The sequence below is a fragment of the Siphateles boraxobius genome, unplaced genomic scaffold (assembly GCF_051911475.1).
Source record: "Siphateles boraxobius isolate OS27281-9 unplaced genomic scaffold, OSU_SipBor_1 11, whole genome shotgun sequence".
NCBI classification, from domain to species: Eukaryota; Metazoa; Chordata; class Actinopteri; order Cypriniformes; family Leuciscidae; genus Siphateles; species Siphateles boraxobius.
Genome location: NW_027508711.1, coordinates 9,587,137 through 9,608,619, shown reverse-complemented (window position 1 = coordinate 9,608,619; position 21,483 = coordinate 9,587,137). Strand labels below are relative to the sequence as shown.

Here is a 21,483-nt window from a genome sequence, read left to right as displayed (position 1 = left end):
CAGTTATACAGTTAAAATACCGTGTGTGTGTGTGTGTGTGCGCGCATAAGAGCTGAACTTTTATTACTTGAGCTCACAGCCTGGCTTGATTTTGACAATTACGTCCAAGTCTTGGGCCTGTAGTTAGCAATGTTGAGTAACAAACTTGTGGGCTTCACATTTGACATGGCAAAGAAAAGTTTGAGTGTGTTGTTAAAAATAAAGTCAGTTAATAATCCGCTGCAGCAGGGAGATGTGATATGCTAATATATCAGATATATTTTGTTCCTAAAAAGGCGTTTGTTAGCACGAGGTTACATTTTAAATTATGTAGTAATTTATCAAGTCATTTGGCTTTTGACATTGTCTATTACAAATATTTTTACAGGACTTTTTATGAACACTTAAAATAATATAGCTACAAGCTGCAATTATGGGGCCAGGCACATCCTTGCAGACTGAACTGACAAATGAGCAAAAGCACAATATTAGGCAGAGCAGTTCAAAGGTTCTGAGAATTATTATTATTTTCTTTATCCAAGGTTTACATACCAAGTTTTATTTCACTAGGTAAAACTATTTCCAGAGTTATAAAGGGGTATTAATAATTTTCTGACCACTAGGTGGTACTGCAGTCACAGGAAGTTCACTGAAATGGAACAGAAGACTGAAATAGGATGTGATTCATGAAGTAAAGTGCAGGGAATGTGAATGATGTGCATTTGCTGTAGGAAAAAAAAACTGCATTCACAGCTTCAATATATAAATATATATATATATATATATATATATATATATATATAACAAAAAAGTAAAATGTCTGCTTGTCTGTACGGTCTTGATTTATTCCTTTTAACACTTGGTTACACAATGACCATATACATATTATGAACAAACACATACCTGTACATCAATTATGTTATAAATTGAATTCTCATTTGATGTTTGTCTCTTTTTTTCAGATAAAGGAGGGGATAAAAGAGATGTTGATCCAAACGCTGGGCGGTTTGTTCGTTATCAGTTTACGCCGGCTTTCTTACGGCTACGTCAAGTAGGAGCCACGTAAGTACAGTTTTTATAATTAGTCAGTGTATACACTACCATTCAAAAGTATGGGGTTAGTAAGATCGTTACAAAAATACATGGTTAGTAAGATAGTTACAAAAATACATACACCGGCCACTTTATCAGGTACACCTTGCTAGTACAATGTTGGGCTGCCTTTAATTCTCCGCGGCATAGATTCAAGAAGGTGCTGGAAACATTCCTCTGAGACTTAGGCCCCATCCACACTACTGCGTTTTCGTTTAAAAACGGAGACCTTTTGCTACGTTTGCACCTCCCGTCCACACTAAAACGGGAAAAACGAAGACCCAAAACGGAGAAGTTTAGAAACGCTGCAGCTCCGTTTTTCGTTTTGAATCTCCGGAGGGCGTTTTAGTGTAGACGGGACAAAACGGAGGAGTTTAGAAACGATGACGTAGAAGGTCACGCTCGGCTCTATGATTGGGTGTCATCACCCATGACGTATCCTTCCCTGATTCGTCAGCCACCCATCACATGTCCCGTCACCGGAAGAAAACAAACAAAAACATCCTGGACTACGTAGCTGATGTTAGTGAGTGCAACATGGATAACGAATTACAAGCGTTACTGACTTTGATGTCTTTGTTAGCAGCTGTTGTGCAAGCAATTTCTGCATTTTACAATGCTATAACTGCCTACATGCGCCGGAGGCAAACTATTATTCGAGCGATCTATGACAATTCCCGTGTGCTCCGGCGGTCCATGAAAAGAAATCTCTGGTCTTCGACATTTTCTAATCTTTGCAGAGGTAGCTAACGTTACTTGCTTCCTCATCAAATCTGAGGAATAGTCCATCCGTTTCCTGTTTACACCGGCACGCGCATGCACAGTGTTGGAGAATGGTCACGTGATCCGAGTTTTCAGTCGTTTTAATGTGGACGGAGATCAATTCTAATACGCAGCTAAAACGCTGGTGTGGACTGAGATCGTTTTCGTTTTAATTCTCCGTTTTTAAACGAAAACGCAGTAGTGTGGACGGGGCCTTAGAACACACAGTTGCTGCAGATTTGTTGGCTGCACATCCATGATACGGATCTCCTGTTCCACCACATCCCAAAGGTGATCTGGTGACTATGGAGACCATTTGAGTAAAGTGAACTCATTGGCATGTTCAAGAATCTAGTTTGAGATGATTTGATCTTTGTGTCATGGCGTGTTATCTTGGCGGACGTAGCCATCAGAGGATGTGTACGCTGGGGTCATAAATGGATGGACATGGTCAGCAACAATACTCAGGTAAGCTGTGGCGTTTAAAATATGCTCAGTTGTTTCAAAAGCCCTATTCGGACGGGAGTAACTTTACAAGGGTAGATGTAATTTTATCACAGGACTTCTGTAATATTAATGGCCAATTCGCCGTGGCGGATGCAGAACGTGACAGATGGGTGTGCCTGGATTAAGTCGAGGTGGGCCTGAATCTAGGGTTTCTAGATTTTGTATTAGCTTTACTACTAGATGGGCTATATTTATGGAGATGAGAAATAAAAACAGCACTGTACAGCTATGATCAGCTGTTCGGCCGAGCTTTCGAAGTTGTTACGGAAGGGCCGAATCTGACCGGTTGGTTTTTGTCACATGACCTGCACAGATCGATCGGTTTATGACATCAAAGTACCGCTGCTGTAGCACATCTGCTTCGAGGTTCGACATGTTGTGTGTTCAGAGATGCTCTTCTGCAGACCTCGGCTGTAACAAGTGGTTATTTGAGTTACTGTTGTTTCTATCAGCTTAAACCAGTCTGGCCATTCTCCTATGACCTCTGTCATCAGAAAAGCATTTTCACTCACAGGACTGTCACTCACTTCAGACCATTCTCTGTAAACCATTAGAGATGGTTGTGTGTTAAAATCCCAGTAAATCAGCAGTTTCTGAAATACTCAGTCCGGCACAAACAACCATGCCAATTTCAGAGTCACTTAAATCCCCTTTCTTCCCCATTCTGATGCTCAGTTTGAACTTCAGCAGATTGTCTTGACCATGTTGTCTACATGCCTAAATGCATTGAGTTGCTGCCATGTGATTGGCTGATTAGATATTTGGGTTAACGAGCAGTTGAATAGGTGTACCTAATAAAGTGTCCGGGGAGCGGGTATAGGAAAGATATGAATACTTTTATTCATCAAGGATAGTAAAGACAAGACATTTTATAATCCTTTTATGTCCTTTTGAACTGTCTCATCAAAGAATCCTGAAAAATGCATCACTGTTTTCACAAACATATTAAGAAATGTTTCTTGAGCACCAAATGAGCATATTAGAATGATTTCTATAGGAATCGCAGTAATAAGTTATAAGCAGCCTCAGTGAGCAGAAGACACTTTTCAAAAACTTTTAAAAAGTTACCAACTCCAATTACATGGTAATGTATGTTGCCCTTTAATCCACCATTTTCCTAGAAACCATCAGGTCAAGTTCAAATTCAAATGTCTGTTAAAATAAACAGGAGAGTAACGTTACTAAAAATGAACCCATGCAGAATATCATTAAATATTTGCATAATTCGATCATTACTGGAGTCCTGTCCTATAATATTGTCCTCTCTTGCAAAGATATTACACATTTAGAAAATAAACTCAGTAGCACATTAAAGGACAGACAGTTGATATTCATTAGTTGAGCGGTCTCATATTCCATTACAACAGACGCATGCTTATTAAGGTCAGACATAATAATCACAACAAAAAGAGCATAAATAATTTCCCTAATTAAACCTGTCGAATAAATCATATAATCATGCTAAAGGGCAGAATGTAGAGGTAGATGCAATAAGCTTCTCATTATAAATAATGTATCCAGTTCACGTAATACATTGAGGAAGGAATGCTGGAACAGTCGTAGGAAAGTTAATAAGTAAACAACTATCTAAATTTAAATAAAGTGAAAAACTACATATAAATGAACACTGAAAAGCCAGATCGCTGAGCTGAATATCTTGTCTACCTTGTTTCTGTGTTTTTAGTGTTGAATTCACAGTAGGGGACATCCCCATCAATAACTTCCGGATGATTGAGAGGCACTATTTCCGTGAACAGCTGCTGAAGAGCTTCGACTTTGAGTTTGGCTTCTGCATCCCCAGCAGCAAGAACACCTGTGAGCACATCTACGAGTTCCCGCCGCTCTCAGAGGATCTCAGTAAGTGCCATCAACTTTGTCAACTGAGGTTGGGGTTGCAAATGTTTTTTTGTTTTTTTTACATAAAATAAGTCTCTTATGCTCACAGAGGCTGCATTTATTTGATCAAAAAAACTGTAAAAACAGTCAATAAATATTGCTAATTCAAATGACTTTTTTTGTGCGTGTGTATGTATACATGTGTGTGTATATATATATAATATGTGTGTATATTTATGTTTATACATTTTAACGTGTATATATATATATATATATATATATATATATATATATATATGCACACACAAATACACAGTAGTCAACATTTGAAGTGGATCAAAACCTTTCATCAAAGTTTAGACAATTTAGATAAAAACAATAGGCTACCTGTTCTTGTCTTCGGACAACTTTGATGAACTTTTTTAATTCACTTTAAATGTTGACTACTATATATATATATATGTATATATATGTATATGTATGTGTGTTTATAAATTTGATTTTACAGTGAATAAATTACTATTCAAATGCATGTTCAAATTTATAAACGTGTCTTTATATATATTATTAATGTAGTATTATAATATATAATATAATATGATTGTGTGTATATGTATGTTTATACATTTTAACGTGTGTGTAATATGTATGTATATATTCATGTGTATATATATATATATATATATATATATATATATCTTAAAATTTTATATATTTGTATATGTTAATGAATGTTTATACATTTTAATATATATATATATATATATATATATGCATGTGTATGTAATTTATTTTAACTTCTTTTTTATGAAATTTAATAGAAAATGATGCGTTGCATTCTTCATTTTTATTTCATCTTTTTAATGATGTTCATTATTATATCAAAACCAATTTTTTTACTTCGAGTCATTGAATGCATTAATTGCTTTTTAAATATATTTTTGAATACATTAATAGACCCAGACAAGTAATGAACATCTTGTCATTGACCTAACAGCATCTATGAGCTTTTAAAAAAGCTTCATAATTATCACATTATCAGCATATCTCAATGGTGATTTGAGCTCTCTGATGTGTTTTCTTTTATTTCAGTACGTGAGATGATCCTCCGTCCTTACGAGACGCAGTCTGACAGCTTCTACTTTGTGGACAACAAGCTGGTCATGCACAACAAAGCAGATTACTCATACAGCGGAGGCCCGTAAGACAGCGGTGGGACGGGACTCAGGCAGAGAGTTTGACTGACAGACCTAAGAACTAATCACATGTCTTTGTCCAGCAATCACGCCCTCCTCGAATCAGTGTCATAGACGACTACCTGCAGTGCGCCATGTTTTTGAGATCTAAAGTGTCGTATCATAAGGTCTTGTCCAATGCATACATATCCTATTGTGATTTCACACTGCCATTGTTCACATCAGCAAATATAGATATTATATTATATTTTGTAACTTACCCCAAACATGAGCAAATTCACTCTAGTCCCATGTTTTTTATGGGCAAGGCACTGTAATGTGAATGGTACTTAGGTTTTACTATTCATTGTGCGCATGTGTGTGTATGAGTGGGGTTTTGATTCTATGTGTGTGTGTGTGTGTGTGTGTGTGTGTGTGTGTGTGTGTGCGTGTGAGAGAGAGTGAATGAGAGGGGGGCGTCTTAAGTGGGTCGTCCTCACAGTTTAACACAAATAAGACTATATATTGTTGATGTTGAGTATTACTTTCCCTGTCAGAATAAGCTACATCAGAATTTCATACTTGTGAACTTTTCATCCTAAATAGAATATAATATGATTTTATGGTGAGACCTTGACTTAATTGATAGATTTGTGTTGAATTAGATATATTTTGATACGTGAACAAACTTGCTTAATTTTGAGATGTTGATTATTTGTGTGGATAAAAACAAAAATCAAGCAAAAAATCAAGTCAAATCAATTCAAAAGGAGTTTATGGTGCACAACCATCATGAATATGCAGATACTAGGAACTTCTGCATCCAAATGTCTGCGTAAAGTACATAATTCACGCTGCGAACGAGAGGTTGTGTAGATAAAACAACGTTTGTGCAAAAAAAAAAAAGTCTGCCGAAAAGGGAACACTGCACACGTACAAGCCTTGACATTTCAAACGTCTGGTTCATGTGGTTTCTTTTTGTCTTTGTACAAAACAAAAGGAAAGAAATATCCGTTTTCAGCTGTCTAAAGAGAGTAGTTCAAAGAGATGGTGTCTCCTCATCTCTCCATCACACATTCCAGTGAGCCAGAGCCCTCACAGCTGTTTAGTGCACATAGCAGAGGTTAGCTTTTACGTCTTATCCAAGGATCCTTGTATTCATAGTGCAAAAAGTGCATTTAGGAGGATGATTTAAAGAAACTCTGTTTTTGGTTTATGAATAAGGGGGAGGTTTTCAAGGACTTGTGTAAGTGTATAAAATGGAGGAATAACTTGAAAAATGTTTCTAGTCAGACATGTAACAGCTTTATTTATAACTGTGATTCATTGTAAATGATTTTCAGAGGGGAGAAAAATGAAACATGTTTTGGACAAATCAAATGCCAGTGTGGAATAAAAGAGAAATAAATGTATATGTTGAATTTTTTTTGGAAATTACGGAAGTTGTCTTTATTTTCTTATAGCCTTGTTGTCTCATAAACAATTTTTCAACAAATTCTTATTTTTTAGCTCTAGCAAATTTAGATACTTTATTGCATTTGAATTCTAATATACACTAGTTAAATTTGTGGGGCTTTTTTTTATTTAACAAGGAAAATCATTTTAGAACTATCAAAGCATCTTGGGCAAAAAAGTACCACGGTTACAGCAAAAATGTTAAGCTGAACAACTGTTTTCAACATTGATAATAATAAATGAAGACTGTTTGTAATGGCTGCTGAAATTTTAGCTTTGCTATTACAGAAATAAATTACAGTTTAAAAGATTCAAATAGAAAAGTTATTTTGAATTGTAGTAATGATTTACAATATTGCTGTTTTTTCCCTGTATTTTTAAACCGCGAAATCCAGACTTAAGCGTCATCTTTGAAAAACTTAAAAAACCTAAAAGAAAAGGGATAAAACTCTGTAAAACAAAAACAGGTCCCAAGATGTACCTTGCATTTGCAATTTATAGTCCATCACTACTTAAATATACTCCCATTTATCAACAATATTTTTACAGCAGGTGCTGTGAATTAAAGTTCTCACAACTTTGCACAAAAGTTTTATTTGACAAAAAGCACATTCTAAGAAAATGCTGTGAATTTTACATTTAAGCATTATAATACATCTAATTAAGGGGCATTTCTTTAACCGCTACCTCACAAATAAAGATTTATGATTCAAATGTGTAATTAAAATGTATTAAATAGACAAAGATCCAAAAAGGGATCTAAAATATAATAGGTCTTATCCAGACCCTATAAATTAAATAAAATTTCGTGAACCAGCACAAATGGAAGAACAGAAAACCTACTTGTGAAAACCAAGGCACAAAGTATGTAGAAAAAAAGGTTCTGCATAAACCTGAACTTGAGCCACATTGCGCTACACAAAAGCGCTACATGGAGCCAACTCACACTTACAAAGTCCTCATACTTGAGTGACTTTAAATATGTAAATAAGTGATGCATAATTCTGAACACTAAATGGAGGCTGTAAATCCTTACTGGCCACTTCCTTTGGTGCTTGAAAAGATCCTTTCAAGAGGTTTTGAGAAAAATTAAGCTTGTGCTCCATAGGGCGCTGATGAGGGGACGGATGCTACACACTCTAATACTGCATACTGACACTTTTGTGCATTTGATGATGCCATTTTTTGGATTAGCTTCCTTTCTCCCCTTTCTTTCCCTTCAGTATTCTCACTAAACCAAAGAATTCGATGTGAAGACGTTCATGGTGTATGTGTGGTATTTGTGCCATTGGCCCATATGGGAAAGGTTCCTAGTTTGAACATGGCCGTTCCCCATGTGTTGATGCCGAGGTTGATGCACAGAATCCCAATGATGTTGAGAATGAAGCCCGCCTTTGCCTTCAGACAGAAGGAAAATACAATTATCCACTGATTTTTCCATATACAATGTCCCCAAAAATTTATTTTCACATTCAAATACCACTTAAGCTTTATAAAATCCAATGGAACATTGAAACCCATAAAAATGTAGTTAACCATACCATGTCTAAGACTTTGAGGTTGCCATAAGAGAAAGCGATGGCGTTGGGTGGAGTGGCTACAGGAAGCATGAATGCCAACGAAGCGCTGATCGTGCAGGGCAGCATCACATAGAGCGGATGGATTCCGATAGTTGTGGCCTGAGAACAGAGACGATGCATTATTACCACTTCCATACTTGTTAGCAAGTTAAACACTTCAGCTTCGAAATTCACGTTTAGGTCGAATAAATGTGTGTAATTTATGTTGTAGAATAGGTTTGTTAGGTTTCTGTATGCTCACCATGGAGGCAAGAATGGGCAGGAATAGCGTGGTGGTGGCCGTGTTGCTGGAACACTCTGTGAACGTTCCCACCAGCAAACACAGAATCAGGGAGATGGCGAAGGGTGGGATGCTCTGCAGAGGGGCCAGGCTTTCACCCAACCACACCGATAGTCCAGACGCCTACACAAACATCACATCAGATCACATCTTCCTCATCACTTTACATCACATCGCATCGCTCCACATCACTTCAGATCGCTTTACTTCATATTGTGTCACTCCACATCCCTTAAGATTGCTTCACTTCACATCACATCACATCACTCCACATCACATCGCATCACTCCACATCACTCCACAACACTCCACAACACTCCACATCACTCCACAACACTCCACATCACATCGCATCACTCCACATCACTCCACAACACTCCACATCACATCGCATCACATCACATCGCATCACTCCACATCACAACGCATCACTCCGCATCGCATCACTCCACATCACATCGCATCACTCCACATCACTCCACAACACTCCACATCACATCGCATCCCATCACATCGCATCACTCCACATCACATCGCATCACTCCACATCGCATCACTCCACATCACTCCACAACAATCCACATCACATCGCATCACATCACATCGCATCACTCCACATCACATCGCATCACTCCGCATCGCATCACTCCACATCACTCCACAACACTCCACATCACATCGCATCACTCCACATCACTCCACAACACTCCACATCACATCGCATCACATCGCATCACTCCACATCACATCGCATCACTCCACATCGCATCACTCCACATCACTCCACAACACTCCACACCACATCGCATCACTCCACATCACATCACATCACATCGCATCACTCCACATCACATCGCATCACTCCACATCGCATCACTCCACATCACTCCACAACACTCCACATCGCATCACTCCACATCACTCCACAACACTCCACATCACATCGCATCACATCGCATCACTCCACATCACATCGCATCACATCACATCGCATCACTCCACATCACATCGCATCACTCCACAACACTCCACATCACATCGCATCCCTCCACATCACTCCAGATCACATCGCATCACATCACATCCCATCACTCCACTTCGCATCACTCCACATCGCATCACTTCACATCACATCGCATCACTCCACATCACATCGCATCACTTCACATCACATCGCATCACTCCACATCACATCGCATCACTTCACATCACATCGCATCACTTCACATCACATCGCATCACTTCACATCGCATCACATCACATCGCATCACTCCACATCACATCGCATCACTCCACATCACATCGCATCACTCCACATCGCATCACTCCACAACACTCCACATCTCATCGCATCACTCCACATCGCATCACTCCACATCACTCCACATCACATCGCATCACTCCACATCGCATCACTCCACATCACATCGCATCACTCCACATCGCATCACTCCACATCACTCCACAACACTCCACATCACATCACATCACTCCACATCACTCCACATCACATCACATCACTCCACATCACTCCACATCACTCCACAACACTCCACATCACATCACATCACATCGCATCACTCCACATCGCATCACTCCACATCACTCCACAACACTCCACATCACATCACATCACTCCACAACACTCCACATCACATCACATCACTCCACATCACTCCACATCACTCCACAACACTCCACATCACATCACATCACTCCACATCACTCCACAACACTCCACATCACTCCACAACACTCCACATCACATCGCATCACTCCAGATCACATCACATCACTCCACATCACATCACTCCACATCACATCGCTCCACATCACTCCACATCACATCGCATTACTCCAAATCACTTCAGATCACATTGCATCGCTCCACATCACTTCAGATCACATCGCATCGCTCCACATCACTTCAGATCACATCGCATCGCTCCACATCACTTCAGATCACATCGCATGACTCCACATCACATCACATCGCATCGCTCCACATCACTTCACATCACTCCACATCACTTCACATCGCTTCACTTCACATCACTTCACATCACTCCACATCACTTCACATCGCTTCACTTCACATCACATCACTTCACATCGCTTCACTTCACATCACTTCACATCGCTTCACTTCACATCACTTCACATCGCTTCACTTCACATCAATTTTCATCACTTCACATCGCTTCACTTCACATCACATCGCTTCACTTCACATCGCTTCAATTCATATTGCTCCACTTCACATCACTCCACATCACATCACTTCACTTCACTTCACATCACTCCACATCACATCACGAAACTCCATATCCACATATTACTACTAGTGAGACACACACACACACACATATATATAGGCACGGGAGGGGTGTGGGGGCAGCTAAATGTCAACTAACTTTCAATAGAATATTAGTAGACTTAGGGTTTGGGTTAGTTGAATAAGTTGACATGTAGTTTCAAAGTTACTTACAATTAATAGAATATCTGAAGTGGATTGTCGAAACTGTTACCCATTATATTACATTACATGTATATTATTCAATTTCAGCACGTAACTTGATACATGTCACATGATAAAACACATTATTATTACACATTATTTTTTCTCAATAAAAAGACCCTAGCAACCATCCAAATCTCCCAGCTTTGTGGCTGCAGGTTGCGCATTAGAAAATGTAAAAAAAAATCTACTTTTAACTGTAATTCCATAAAAGACTAATGAATATACATAATGTACATTTACTGCTATTGCTCTTACCTCACTTCCACTTGCCAAGGCAAATCCTCCCCCCAGGAGCAGGACTATGTTCCAGGGCATGCGATCATGCACCACCTTCCAGTTCAGTAGAGTGGGCGTACCCTTCAGTTTCTTTTTCCTTTCCTGTTTTGCTCCTCCTTTATAAAACAGATAGACCAGTAGCTCTGGTTTAAGACCAGGTTTAAACTGATAAATATTCTGTGCGGATACTCTGAAAGCAGAACCACTTTACCTTCCTGCTCATTTCCTTCAGCTTCTTCATCATGTTCATCATATGAATTGATCGAATAGAGAAAGTCTATCCGAGATGGAATGAGGAAGAACATGGTTGACATGAAAATGGCCACAGTGCCATCAGTGACAAATCTTTATGGAGACAAAGAGAAAATTGGAAGAAATTCAAATGCAATGACCATAACTTTTAATTTTATTTGTTTAAAAGTAAACTATTGCTATAAGTTTTGGGGTGAAGTGTACTCACTGTCCGTTTTTGTTGAAGAGCTCGCTAGCCCAGCCTGGCATGAAGCCTGGTTCTCGTGTGAACCACAGTATCACCAGTATCACAAAGATGACAAGCACTCCGCCCTCAGCAAAACACATCGAACCCAACTTCTTATATTCATTCTTCATCACCCTGTAAGCGTCTTTGTCTCCCTCATTCTTCGAACCGCAGCCAAAAGTTTTTTTAAAACTGGGGAAAAAAATTCACCATACAAGGAATGAGAGACCTCAGATTTCTACCTTAAAAACATCAGATTAACATTAACAGGTCATTAATATTTATTTCGGTTTTTCCCCTGTAAGCTTCTTTTGAGATAACATTTCATGACCGGCTTTTTCCATTAGGAACATCTATTCAAATCAAACTTTCAAGGGTGCATCATTTGATATTATATAATTATTTAAATTAAATTTATATGGTTATAAATTAGTGCTATCAAATCGATCAATCGCGATTAATCACATCTAACATAAAAGTATGTCTGTGTGTGTATATTATCATTATATTTATATATATATATATATATATATATATATATATATATATATTGTCTGTGTGTGTATACAGTAATATAGTATATTACAGAATATAAAAGTAATATACAGAATCAGAATCTTGGTAATAAAAAGGTCTGAAATTAAACCACATTATCATAATTACAGCAGAAATGCAAGAAATACTTTTAGGTAAAATTGTTTATTTTAACAATTGTATTAAATAATAGAAACTCTTTGAGTCAAAAGAGTTGAGAACCAATGGTCTAGCTAAAAACACTCACTGTATGTCTAGGACACACTGTATTTAATGTAAAGGATGCAAGTTACTCACTTGAGACCCAAGTACATGAACTGCAGCCAGAGCCAAGACAACACAAGCATCAGCAACATGTTAGGAAAGGCAAAACCGAACCAGCTGGCAAAGTTGATCACGCCATGGTTGTCTGGAAAAATCCTGTAAAAAAGATCAAATGTGTGTGCAGTTTATAATTTGGCTCCAGTACTGTATGCACATTTTTATGTTGTAGGTCCAACAGATTGTGTGCACAACCATGCATAATCTTAAAGAGAAAAATATTTTAATAATTATAATATTTATTATTACCAAAACAATGATGGGAAAGCTTTTTTTATTTGTATTAATTCTTTTATCATTTAAGAAATGTATTTATTTTTTATACAACACAGATCAGAGTCATAGCAGGATACTTGACAAACGTACGCATCCATCTGGCCCTTGAGAATAAGATTTGGTGTGGTGCCCGTTAGGGTGGCAGTTCCTCCGATGCTGGCGGAGTAACACACACATAGACTCATTCCTTTATAGAGACGAATGTACTTCGCTTCACGTTCTTTCCTCCTGCATTCAGAGAGTGAATTGATTCTTGCCTCTAGATCTGGATTGACTGTCAAGATTAAGAACAGGTGGGATGTAAGTTTTAAGACCGTGTGTTATTACAGTACCACTGGTTGGTTAATAGTGGACAGGCTGTATAGTGTTCTGCTCATTCGTGTGACTTAAACCGGTGTTAAATTAACATGATCACATGATTAAACATGATTAAATTAACATGATCAATAAGTTATGAGAACATATGTTTTTACATTGCTCATCAAAATAAGTTAAGCAATTTTCAACTTTATACAAGTTATACAAGATTCAAGTTTGATGTAATTTATATTGAAATGATTAGACACCAGGGTTGATTGTACTTAAAAATTTAAGGCAGTGACTTTTTTTTACAGTGGTGCTGTAGTAATGGTAGGGGTAAGGTTGGGTTAGGGTTACAACAGCCATCTACGGTCACAGAATTTGGTGTAACAACAGCTGTACTGTAATTTCTCTCAAATCACACTGAGTCACTTTCTCTTGCGTCCTAGTTATCGACTGTAGTCAAAATGAGCTTTTCGAAACTCCACATCAATTAAATCAAATTCTTTGCCAAATGATTAATTCTTTCGAAGCGTTCAAAGCCTTGTAGGCTGGAAACTGCCTGTCAAAATGGTGTTAAGGCAATGAGAACACAGCCCAAACAATTGGAAATGTTTAAATAATTAAACAAACACTTAACCTACATTATAAAACTGGCCCGTAACACATGGTCGTATGACAAATCACATGATACGTTCGTAAAAGTTATGAAGCCTTGTGAGATGTTTAGGATAATGTGCAGGTTAACATTATAAGATAATAAAGTAAAGTTTAAAAGTGTCAACATGTCAGACATACCGTTGGGTTTGTCCCCAGAGACATTGTCCAAAGGTTGTTTGATGTTGACCTCGGTCAACTCAAACGCATGATTATCTTGGCCTTCCCTCAGCTCTCTCTCATCAGAATCTGCTTCTGTGGCGCTGAGCTGCTCGAGAACAGCTTGAGAAATGGGCAACATCATGGCTGTGGTGGCCGTGTTGCTGATCCACATGGAGAGGAAGGCTGTTACGATCATGAACCCCAGCATCAGCCTGTGGAAGTGAGTGTGAAAAACAGGTGAGTGTGTGATTGAGACAGAAATGAAGCGTACGATTTCATCGTGTGTGATCTTACAAAGCAGGCCGAACTCCAACTACCAGGAGGACACTCAGAGCGATGCGTTTATGGAGATTCCAGTGTTCAACAGCTATTGCCACCAGCAGACCCCCTATAAACAGCATGTTGGTGTCCTTTAGGTACTGAACACACACCTGAAACACAAAGTAACACACTTACCCCTGATTTCACAAACAAGGCTGTAAGTCCCAGGCTAAAATTCATGTTTGAGCTGTTTTAACTGAAAGCAACTTGCACTGAGATAGCTTAAAATATGTTTTGTCTCAAGATGCACACTAGAAATGTTTTTTTCTAAAGCACATTTACAAAACTAAACTAAGGCCTAATCCTGGCTTTATCTAAGCCCTGTCTGTGAAACCGGGCCTTGATGTCATATTTATTTCTGGTCAACATGGGTTTAGTTATTTTTTTTACTGTATACACAGTGTTTACAGAGCCACCAAACTGACATGCTAATAGGGAAGAAATATATTTCAATGCTTGTGTTCTGATGCAAAAACGTTTGCATTCACCCCAAAAAACTGCGTTCCCTCACAAAACTTTTGTGATAGAAATAATATGAGAAAATCTTGGTAATGCTATTTTGCTAGGACTTTAAAGTCCCCCTGTAGTCAATAATTGTATCCCGTAAAACTCATCTTTGATCACCAAAATTACATATTTTAAAGTTTTTTTCCAAGAAAAAAATGTCTTCATGTCTTAAAATAGTTTGAATGTAACTCTTCACCCTTGCCTCATTTAGTATTTTATTCAATGAATATGCAAATTATCCCTGCCTCCACTCACTCACACCAGACCAGAGATCCACTAGTTGACGATCATAAGTTGACGTGATTGGTTACAAAGTAGTTTGTAGTGTCAGAAACACCTGTGGAAGAAATTGTATATGTTCTATATGTTTGCATAACCTTTAAAACATAGAATCTTAGAAAACATGACTGGACAATGAGAAATGTGTGACTAATGTATGACTGAGACAAAGGACCTTTACTCAAGGGTAGTAGGATGCAACAATGTGTTAGTTACGGGTCATGTTGTTCATGATAACATAGAAAAAGGAGGATGCAACAATGTGTTGGTTATGGGACATGTGTTCATTTAGTCACTTGATGACATTATAGGGAGTCAACTATAAAGAAGGAAGAATGCATTCCTGTAAATTGTCAAACTCTGCAGCCATTCTGTATGAGTGTATGACCGCTGGCCTTTTCTTGCAAGAAAATAAATCCCCTTTAAGGACAATTGGTACATGTTTGTCTCTTATTCAGTGATATAAAATTGTTTACAACCGCACACCAGCGATTTCAAACCGCATTTTTGAGACTGTCTTTGGTTCACTGCAGTTTTAAGGAGAAAATACTCCGAATTATTACATGATTTGTCTTAAAGAATATTAAAAACACCACATAGACATATAAACAACATTAAAAGCTTGATTTTTTTACCACAGAGGGACTTTTAGTAACTGTAAATACATGTCAGCAACCAGTCATTATACTATTAGAAGTGCTCTTACTGCGAGAGAACACAAATGTTTGGTGAGTGAAGTGGCAAAAATTGTATGTGAAACTGTATGCATTACACAATGGTTAAATGTTTTTAAAATTAGAATCAAGTAAACCTTGTAGAAATAAGAATTTTCAATCAAATTTTGTGTAAAATGTGTTGGCAATCTGAGAAAGAGAGTCAAGATGTTCAAAACCATTCATTTGGGAGATGGAAAGTCAAGTTGAAAGCATTGCATTGTGGGATACGGTACACAGCGCGTTATGCTGTGGCTGTGTATTTCCTTATTGACAGACTCATTAGATTTTAGAGTGTCTAAAATCAGTCAAAGATGGAAAGATAATGAATATAAAGATATATTACAGTCTGGCTGGTGACATGTTCAAAGGTGTTCATAAAAACTGCTTTTATGGCCCATAAAGTTCTCAAATCTCTGATAACGCTTGTACAAATAGATCTCATGCTGATGGAGGTAAATCTCTCTGGGCATGTGATAAGTCATTACTTTCAAGTAGTTTTCCATTGCTTTTGTGCTTGTGCCTACAGTAATAAATCTGATTATCTCTTACGATAACTATATACATATTTATGAACTATTGTTATGTGAGTAGTTTGCTTGCCCATTATGTTTAGTTATATACAGTTTTTCTCAATCGCTTTGGCACATTTTTCGGAACAGTTTCAACATTCTCTAAACTGTAAGCTCAATTGTCACAACTGTTTGTTGGAACATCAGAACTTTATTGCACGTCTGCAAAATGTAGTTACTCACCTAAACATTAAATTCATGCCTCAAAACCTATTATTGTGTCAATAAATTGGCCAATGGCACCAAAATAAAAGGTGTTTTTATCATCGTGTGAGCCATGCTGGTCAAAATGTTTCTATAGCCTATTTTATTTCTCGATGGTAATATTTGTTATACACAAATGTTGTTTTTTTTGTTTTGTCTTTTTTTTACTTTTTTTGTTGACACTAACTGCTTTTATACTATACAAGAATGTCAGTTTTGTCTGTGTATCACACTGAGCTTTTTAAATACAGATTCAGACAGTGTGTAAAAATTGACTACTTATTTTACAGTATGTAAAATTTGACTAAATATCAATACTGTTGCACACAAAGTAAATGAACATTTATATTTATACAGGACATTGATTGATTTCAAGAATTTTCAGTTGACACAAAACACGTTTCTACAAAAATAAAATAAAATGTTGGTGATAAGATTGTGATTCCTATTACATTACAACATTACAAACATTACAAACATTCCATGTCATGAATATTTATGGAATATAATATGTCTGACAGATTTTGATCACTCAATTGATCATTTTGCAAGTGATGGCTCACACCATGAAAGAATGTTTAGAAGTTGTGAAGAGTTTGAGAGTTTAAAGGGGTGGTAAAATACCCTTTTCACAAGTTTTAAAATAAGTCTTTGATGTCCCCAGAGTATGTATGTGAAGTTTTGGCTCAAACATACCCCTCAGATATGTTTATATAGCATGTTAAAATTGTTACTTTTTGAGGCTGAGCAAAAACGCACCGTTTTTGTGTGCGTTCCTTTAAATGCAAATGAGGCACAGAGGGCGGAGCTTCAGCAGCTTGTGTCCTTTTACCTCACACACACATGCACTGAACATTTAAAAAACCTTTAGCCTTTTATGTTCAAACCGATTCGGACAAATATGGAGAGACTCAAAAAGAAGTGACAACATGTAGACAACGTTTCTGAATTTTTAGTTGATGAATTTATGTAGCTTGTGTAGTTATCTTCTAGTCATTGATTAGCATATTCTGTCATGATAATCTCATAGGATAATCTATAAATCGCGTTCCCGGGGGGCGGGGTTTATGTACATTTTAGGGTTGGTGATGTCACTAACCTCGTGTAGACCCTACCAGCCGTTTGTTGTAGTCCTTAAAAAGCTATTTCTTTCAAATAAAATATCTCCCTTTGCTTTGAACTATCGTAACTTTGCAGATGTTGTTTATGCTCAAACAGCAACATTACACACTAACTAAAGTTAGAAAAGTGAATTCATAATCAACCTTTACTGTAACTGAGAATCAACTCATCAGTTTTGATCAACAAGCCATGTGCATTTAGTCATTGTGCAAATTGTAGACAATTGTACTTATTACTCTTTTGCACACATGTGCCAAAAGTGTAATTTGCCTAAATCAATAATTCTAGTTCTAATCTGATGTGAACAAGAAACTAAATATTCAGAGATCAGGGGTCTTATTCCCAATTTTTTTTATCTTACCATCAAGAGTTCTCCTAAATCGGATAGATAGATAGATAGATAGATAGATAGATAGATAGATAGATAGATAGATAGATAGATAGATAGATAGATAGATAGATAGATAGATAGATAGATGGATAGAAACTTCTTAAGTATTTAAAGATTTTCTTTTAATACAAATGCTAATCATGGAATATTTTTTTGAACAATACCTTTTCAGACTCCATGATGCCCATCATGGGGAAGAGGACGACGGGCAGCAGGGCAGTGATGGCGAGAGGCATACACTCTGTGCACCAGAACAGTGCCATCAGGATGATGACATAACCACATCTCGCCTCCTGAAGAACACAATAGTCATACGTGTCAAAACGTAAGGGAATAGGCTACATCACCTGTTCACCTGTTCATGTAGCAGTAGGGCACGTTTCTGTACAAGAGAATTTTTGGATGTGAAATGCATTGCTATGGCAATCCTCTCATCTTAGCTTATCAAAGGGGAGGAAAGGGTGGAATTTGATTCTATCTCTTACATCTAGTGCAGGTTCACTACTGTATCTCTTGAAGACCAAAGTAACCCTTGAACATAAACGACTGTAAACTGTTTTTAATTCATTTATTTTTATGGATGCTTTTATTTTATGGTAGAATTTTATTACTTAAGAAAAGGCTGTATATGTTTAACCATGTAAAGTCTGAAAAATGAAATAGGTATTTTTTTAATTGAACGGAAGCTTTAGAAAAATTTGGTGCAGTTTCTGATATTTATATGGCTAAAAAGTGAGATGAATTTCTGAAAGTTTGTAATGTGTGTGTGTGTGTGTGTGTGTGTGTGTTTGGTGGACCTTTAAACATTGTAATATAAGAGTATGAACGTACTGTGGTGCATGATGGGTGTGTGTGTGTGTGTGTGTGTGTGTGTGTGTGTGTGTGTGTGTGTGTTTGGTGGACCTTTAAACATTGTAATATAAGAGTATGAACGTACTGTGGTGCATGATGGGTTTGTGTGTGTGTGTGTGTGTGTGTGTGTGTGTCTTTGGTGGACCTTTAAACATTGTAATATAAGAGTATGAACGTACTGTGGTGCATGATGGGTTTGTGTGTGTTTGTGTGTGTGTGTGTGTGTGTGTGTGTGTTTGGTGGACCTTTAGACATTGTAATATAAGAGTATGAACGTACTGTGGTGCATGATGGGTTTGTGTGTGTTTGTGTGTGTGTGTGTGTGTGTGTGTGTGTTTGGTGGACCTTTAGACATTGTAATATAAGAATATGAACGTACTGTGGTGCATGATGGGTGTGTGTGTGTGTGTGTGTGTGTGTGTGTGTGTGTGTGTGTGTGTGTGTGTGTGTGTGTGTGTGTGTGTTTGGTGGACCTTTAAACATTGTAATATAAGAGTATGAACGTACTGTGGTGCATGATGGGCCTTGTAGCTCAATTCTGTCTAGTGTAGTTTAAAAAAAAGAAATACAAGAAATAACACTATTAGTAATAGTTTAGCCACTTTAGGGGGTTTTAAATGTCTGATAAGTCTTTTTTTTATTATCCCTTAAATGCATGAATGTTTCGACAATCATCCTACATATTTGGGTGTTTAGCAACCCGGATATACATCTAACACGGATGGATCTGTCGCGATAATATAAAAACTCTCCTGATACTAAGAGTAACAATTACAGAAGAATAAAATTTAGAATATTTTGTTACCTTTTGTAGCTTGGAAGGTTTCAGATGTTTTATACCATCATCACTACCCTCGTCAGAGCTCATTTCCCAGTAAATTCAGCATCTGGCTCATTTTTGCAATCTTAAACATACGCTCAAAACTATTCATCAAATCAATATTTTGATTGCTTCACCAGATCCACCATCATGTGACAGAGACACTAATATTTGATTGCGTTCAATGTTTGCTCTGCAGTAAATCGCTGTGCCATTTCAAGTTTTGCAGATGATACTTCCTATTCTTTTGTTTTCTGCCTGCGGTAACTATGAGTGAAACGTCACTTCATCATTGTGTATCAGACATTGAGACCTTGTGGAATAAAGGTGAATTGCACTTATTCAGCCATAAAAGATTCAATTATTGTAGTGCAGAAAAAAATATATTTGCACTGTTACACACCGTTGTTTTACAAAGAATGAATAGGAAAACAGACATTCTTTTATAATTGTATTTTTTTTCTTGTTATATTGTCTATAATGAATTGATTGACGAATACTAAGAAGGTTGATGTCTAACTTTTAAAAATGGATGAGGAAGAGGGTAATGAATGACGTCCCAGGTTACTAAAGAACCGAGGTATGCGCTTAAGGGTTAACATTACCATTTCAATATTGGTTCAAATAGAGAGTAGAGTTCTGTGCTTTATTTTTTCAGCTGAAGTTCTAAGGTCAGAGTAACCCGGTCTCAAGATGTTGAGTAACAGTGGGCCACATGGCTTTACTTTCTTTGTTTGTGACTTGAGGATGACCTTCGCAAGCTGTGTAAATATAGTGTTCCACAGATCATAAATAAGAACAGTGAGGTTTTCAGCCATCATTCAGCTGCTGATGAGATTTTATTTTTAAGTGTTCTGATATCACATTGTCATATGTCAGTCATTTGGCTATTAAAAATTCACATACACAAAATGTAGATGCATAAAGAAACTATTTTGGTTGACATGTTCAATGGCTTTGAATTGATTTTACACAAAATACTCCTGCAGAAAGGCACTTACCGAAGATGGGATGACAATCGGCAGGGGCAATAATATTAAAGGGGTGATGAAGATGATCAGGTAGTTTCTGTGAAGCCATATCCAGCGTAGGATTAATGCAACATTTTCTGGAATTCCTGGAAGTCCCATGTTTTCTGGCCCTCGGCTGCAGATGTCAGGTGTGTAGTGGATGGATTGCTGATGAAGGTAGAGCTAGATCAATGTGTTTATAGGCATCGTCACATAAGAAAAATTAAACATTAACTGTGAACAAGGGGAGGGTAAATAGAGGAATGAAGGAGGGGAGGGTAAAAAGGACGGCAAACAAAAAAAGATTAACCCATTTGTTATCTTTTTCTAAAGCCGCAATTCATTGTATTGTTAAAACACTGACTAATGAATTTATTAAAAGCACATCTGAACTTTTCACACTCCTAATGTCATCATGGAAGAGCTGGAGTCACCCTGATAAGTGTCTCTTTCACACCGGAGATATGCAAAGAATGTTTCTCACTGTTCTCTTCTGAATG

At 37.4% G+C, this 21,483-nt stretch overlaps 2 protein-coding genes across 2 annotated transcripts in view; one reads left to right on the top strand and one right to left on the bottom strand.

Moving 5' to 3' along the window:
- Positions 1–6,785, top strand: part of unc119a2 (unc-119 lipid binding chaperone a2) — a 28,257-nt gene extending 21,472 nt beyond the window's left edge. The window contains exons 3-5 of the mRNA XM_077195665.1: positions 942–1,041; positions 4,025–4,197; positions 5,269–6,785. Of these exons, the coding sequence (XP_077051780.1) occupies positions 942–1,041; positions 4,025–4,197; positions 5,269–5,381 (386 nt within the window). The 3' untranslated portion in view covers positions 5,382–6,785. The remainder of the gene's footprint in view (positions 1–941; positions 1,042–4,024; positions 4,198–5,268) is intronic.
- On the bottom strand, positions 6,634–21,236 carry slc13a2 (solute carrier family 13 member 2). The gene is made up of 12 exons (XM_077195651.1): positions 20,975–21,236; positions 18,466–18,594; positions 14,487–14,623; positions 14,172–14,404; positions 13,164–13,347; positions 12,774–12,896; positions 11,925–12,134; positions 11,676–11,809; positions 11,444–11,580; positions 8,628–8,789; positions 8,348–8,485; positions 6,634–8,204 (listed from the first exon to the last, which is right to left on the bottom strand). The coding sequence occupies exons 1-12, from the start codon at positions 21,101–21,103 to the stop codon at positions 8,067–8,069; spliced, it is 1,854 nt and encodes a 617-aa protein (XP_077051766.1). The 5' UTR covers positions 21,104–21,236; the 3' UTR covers positions 6,634–8,066.
- Positions 21,237–21,483: the final 247 nt, after the last annotated feature.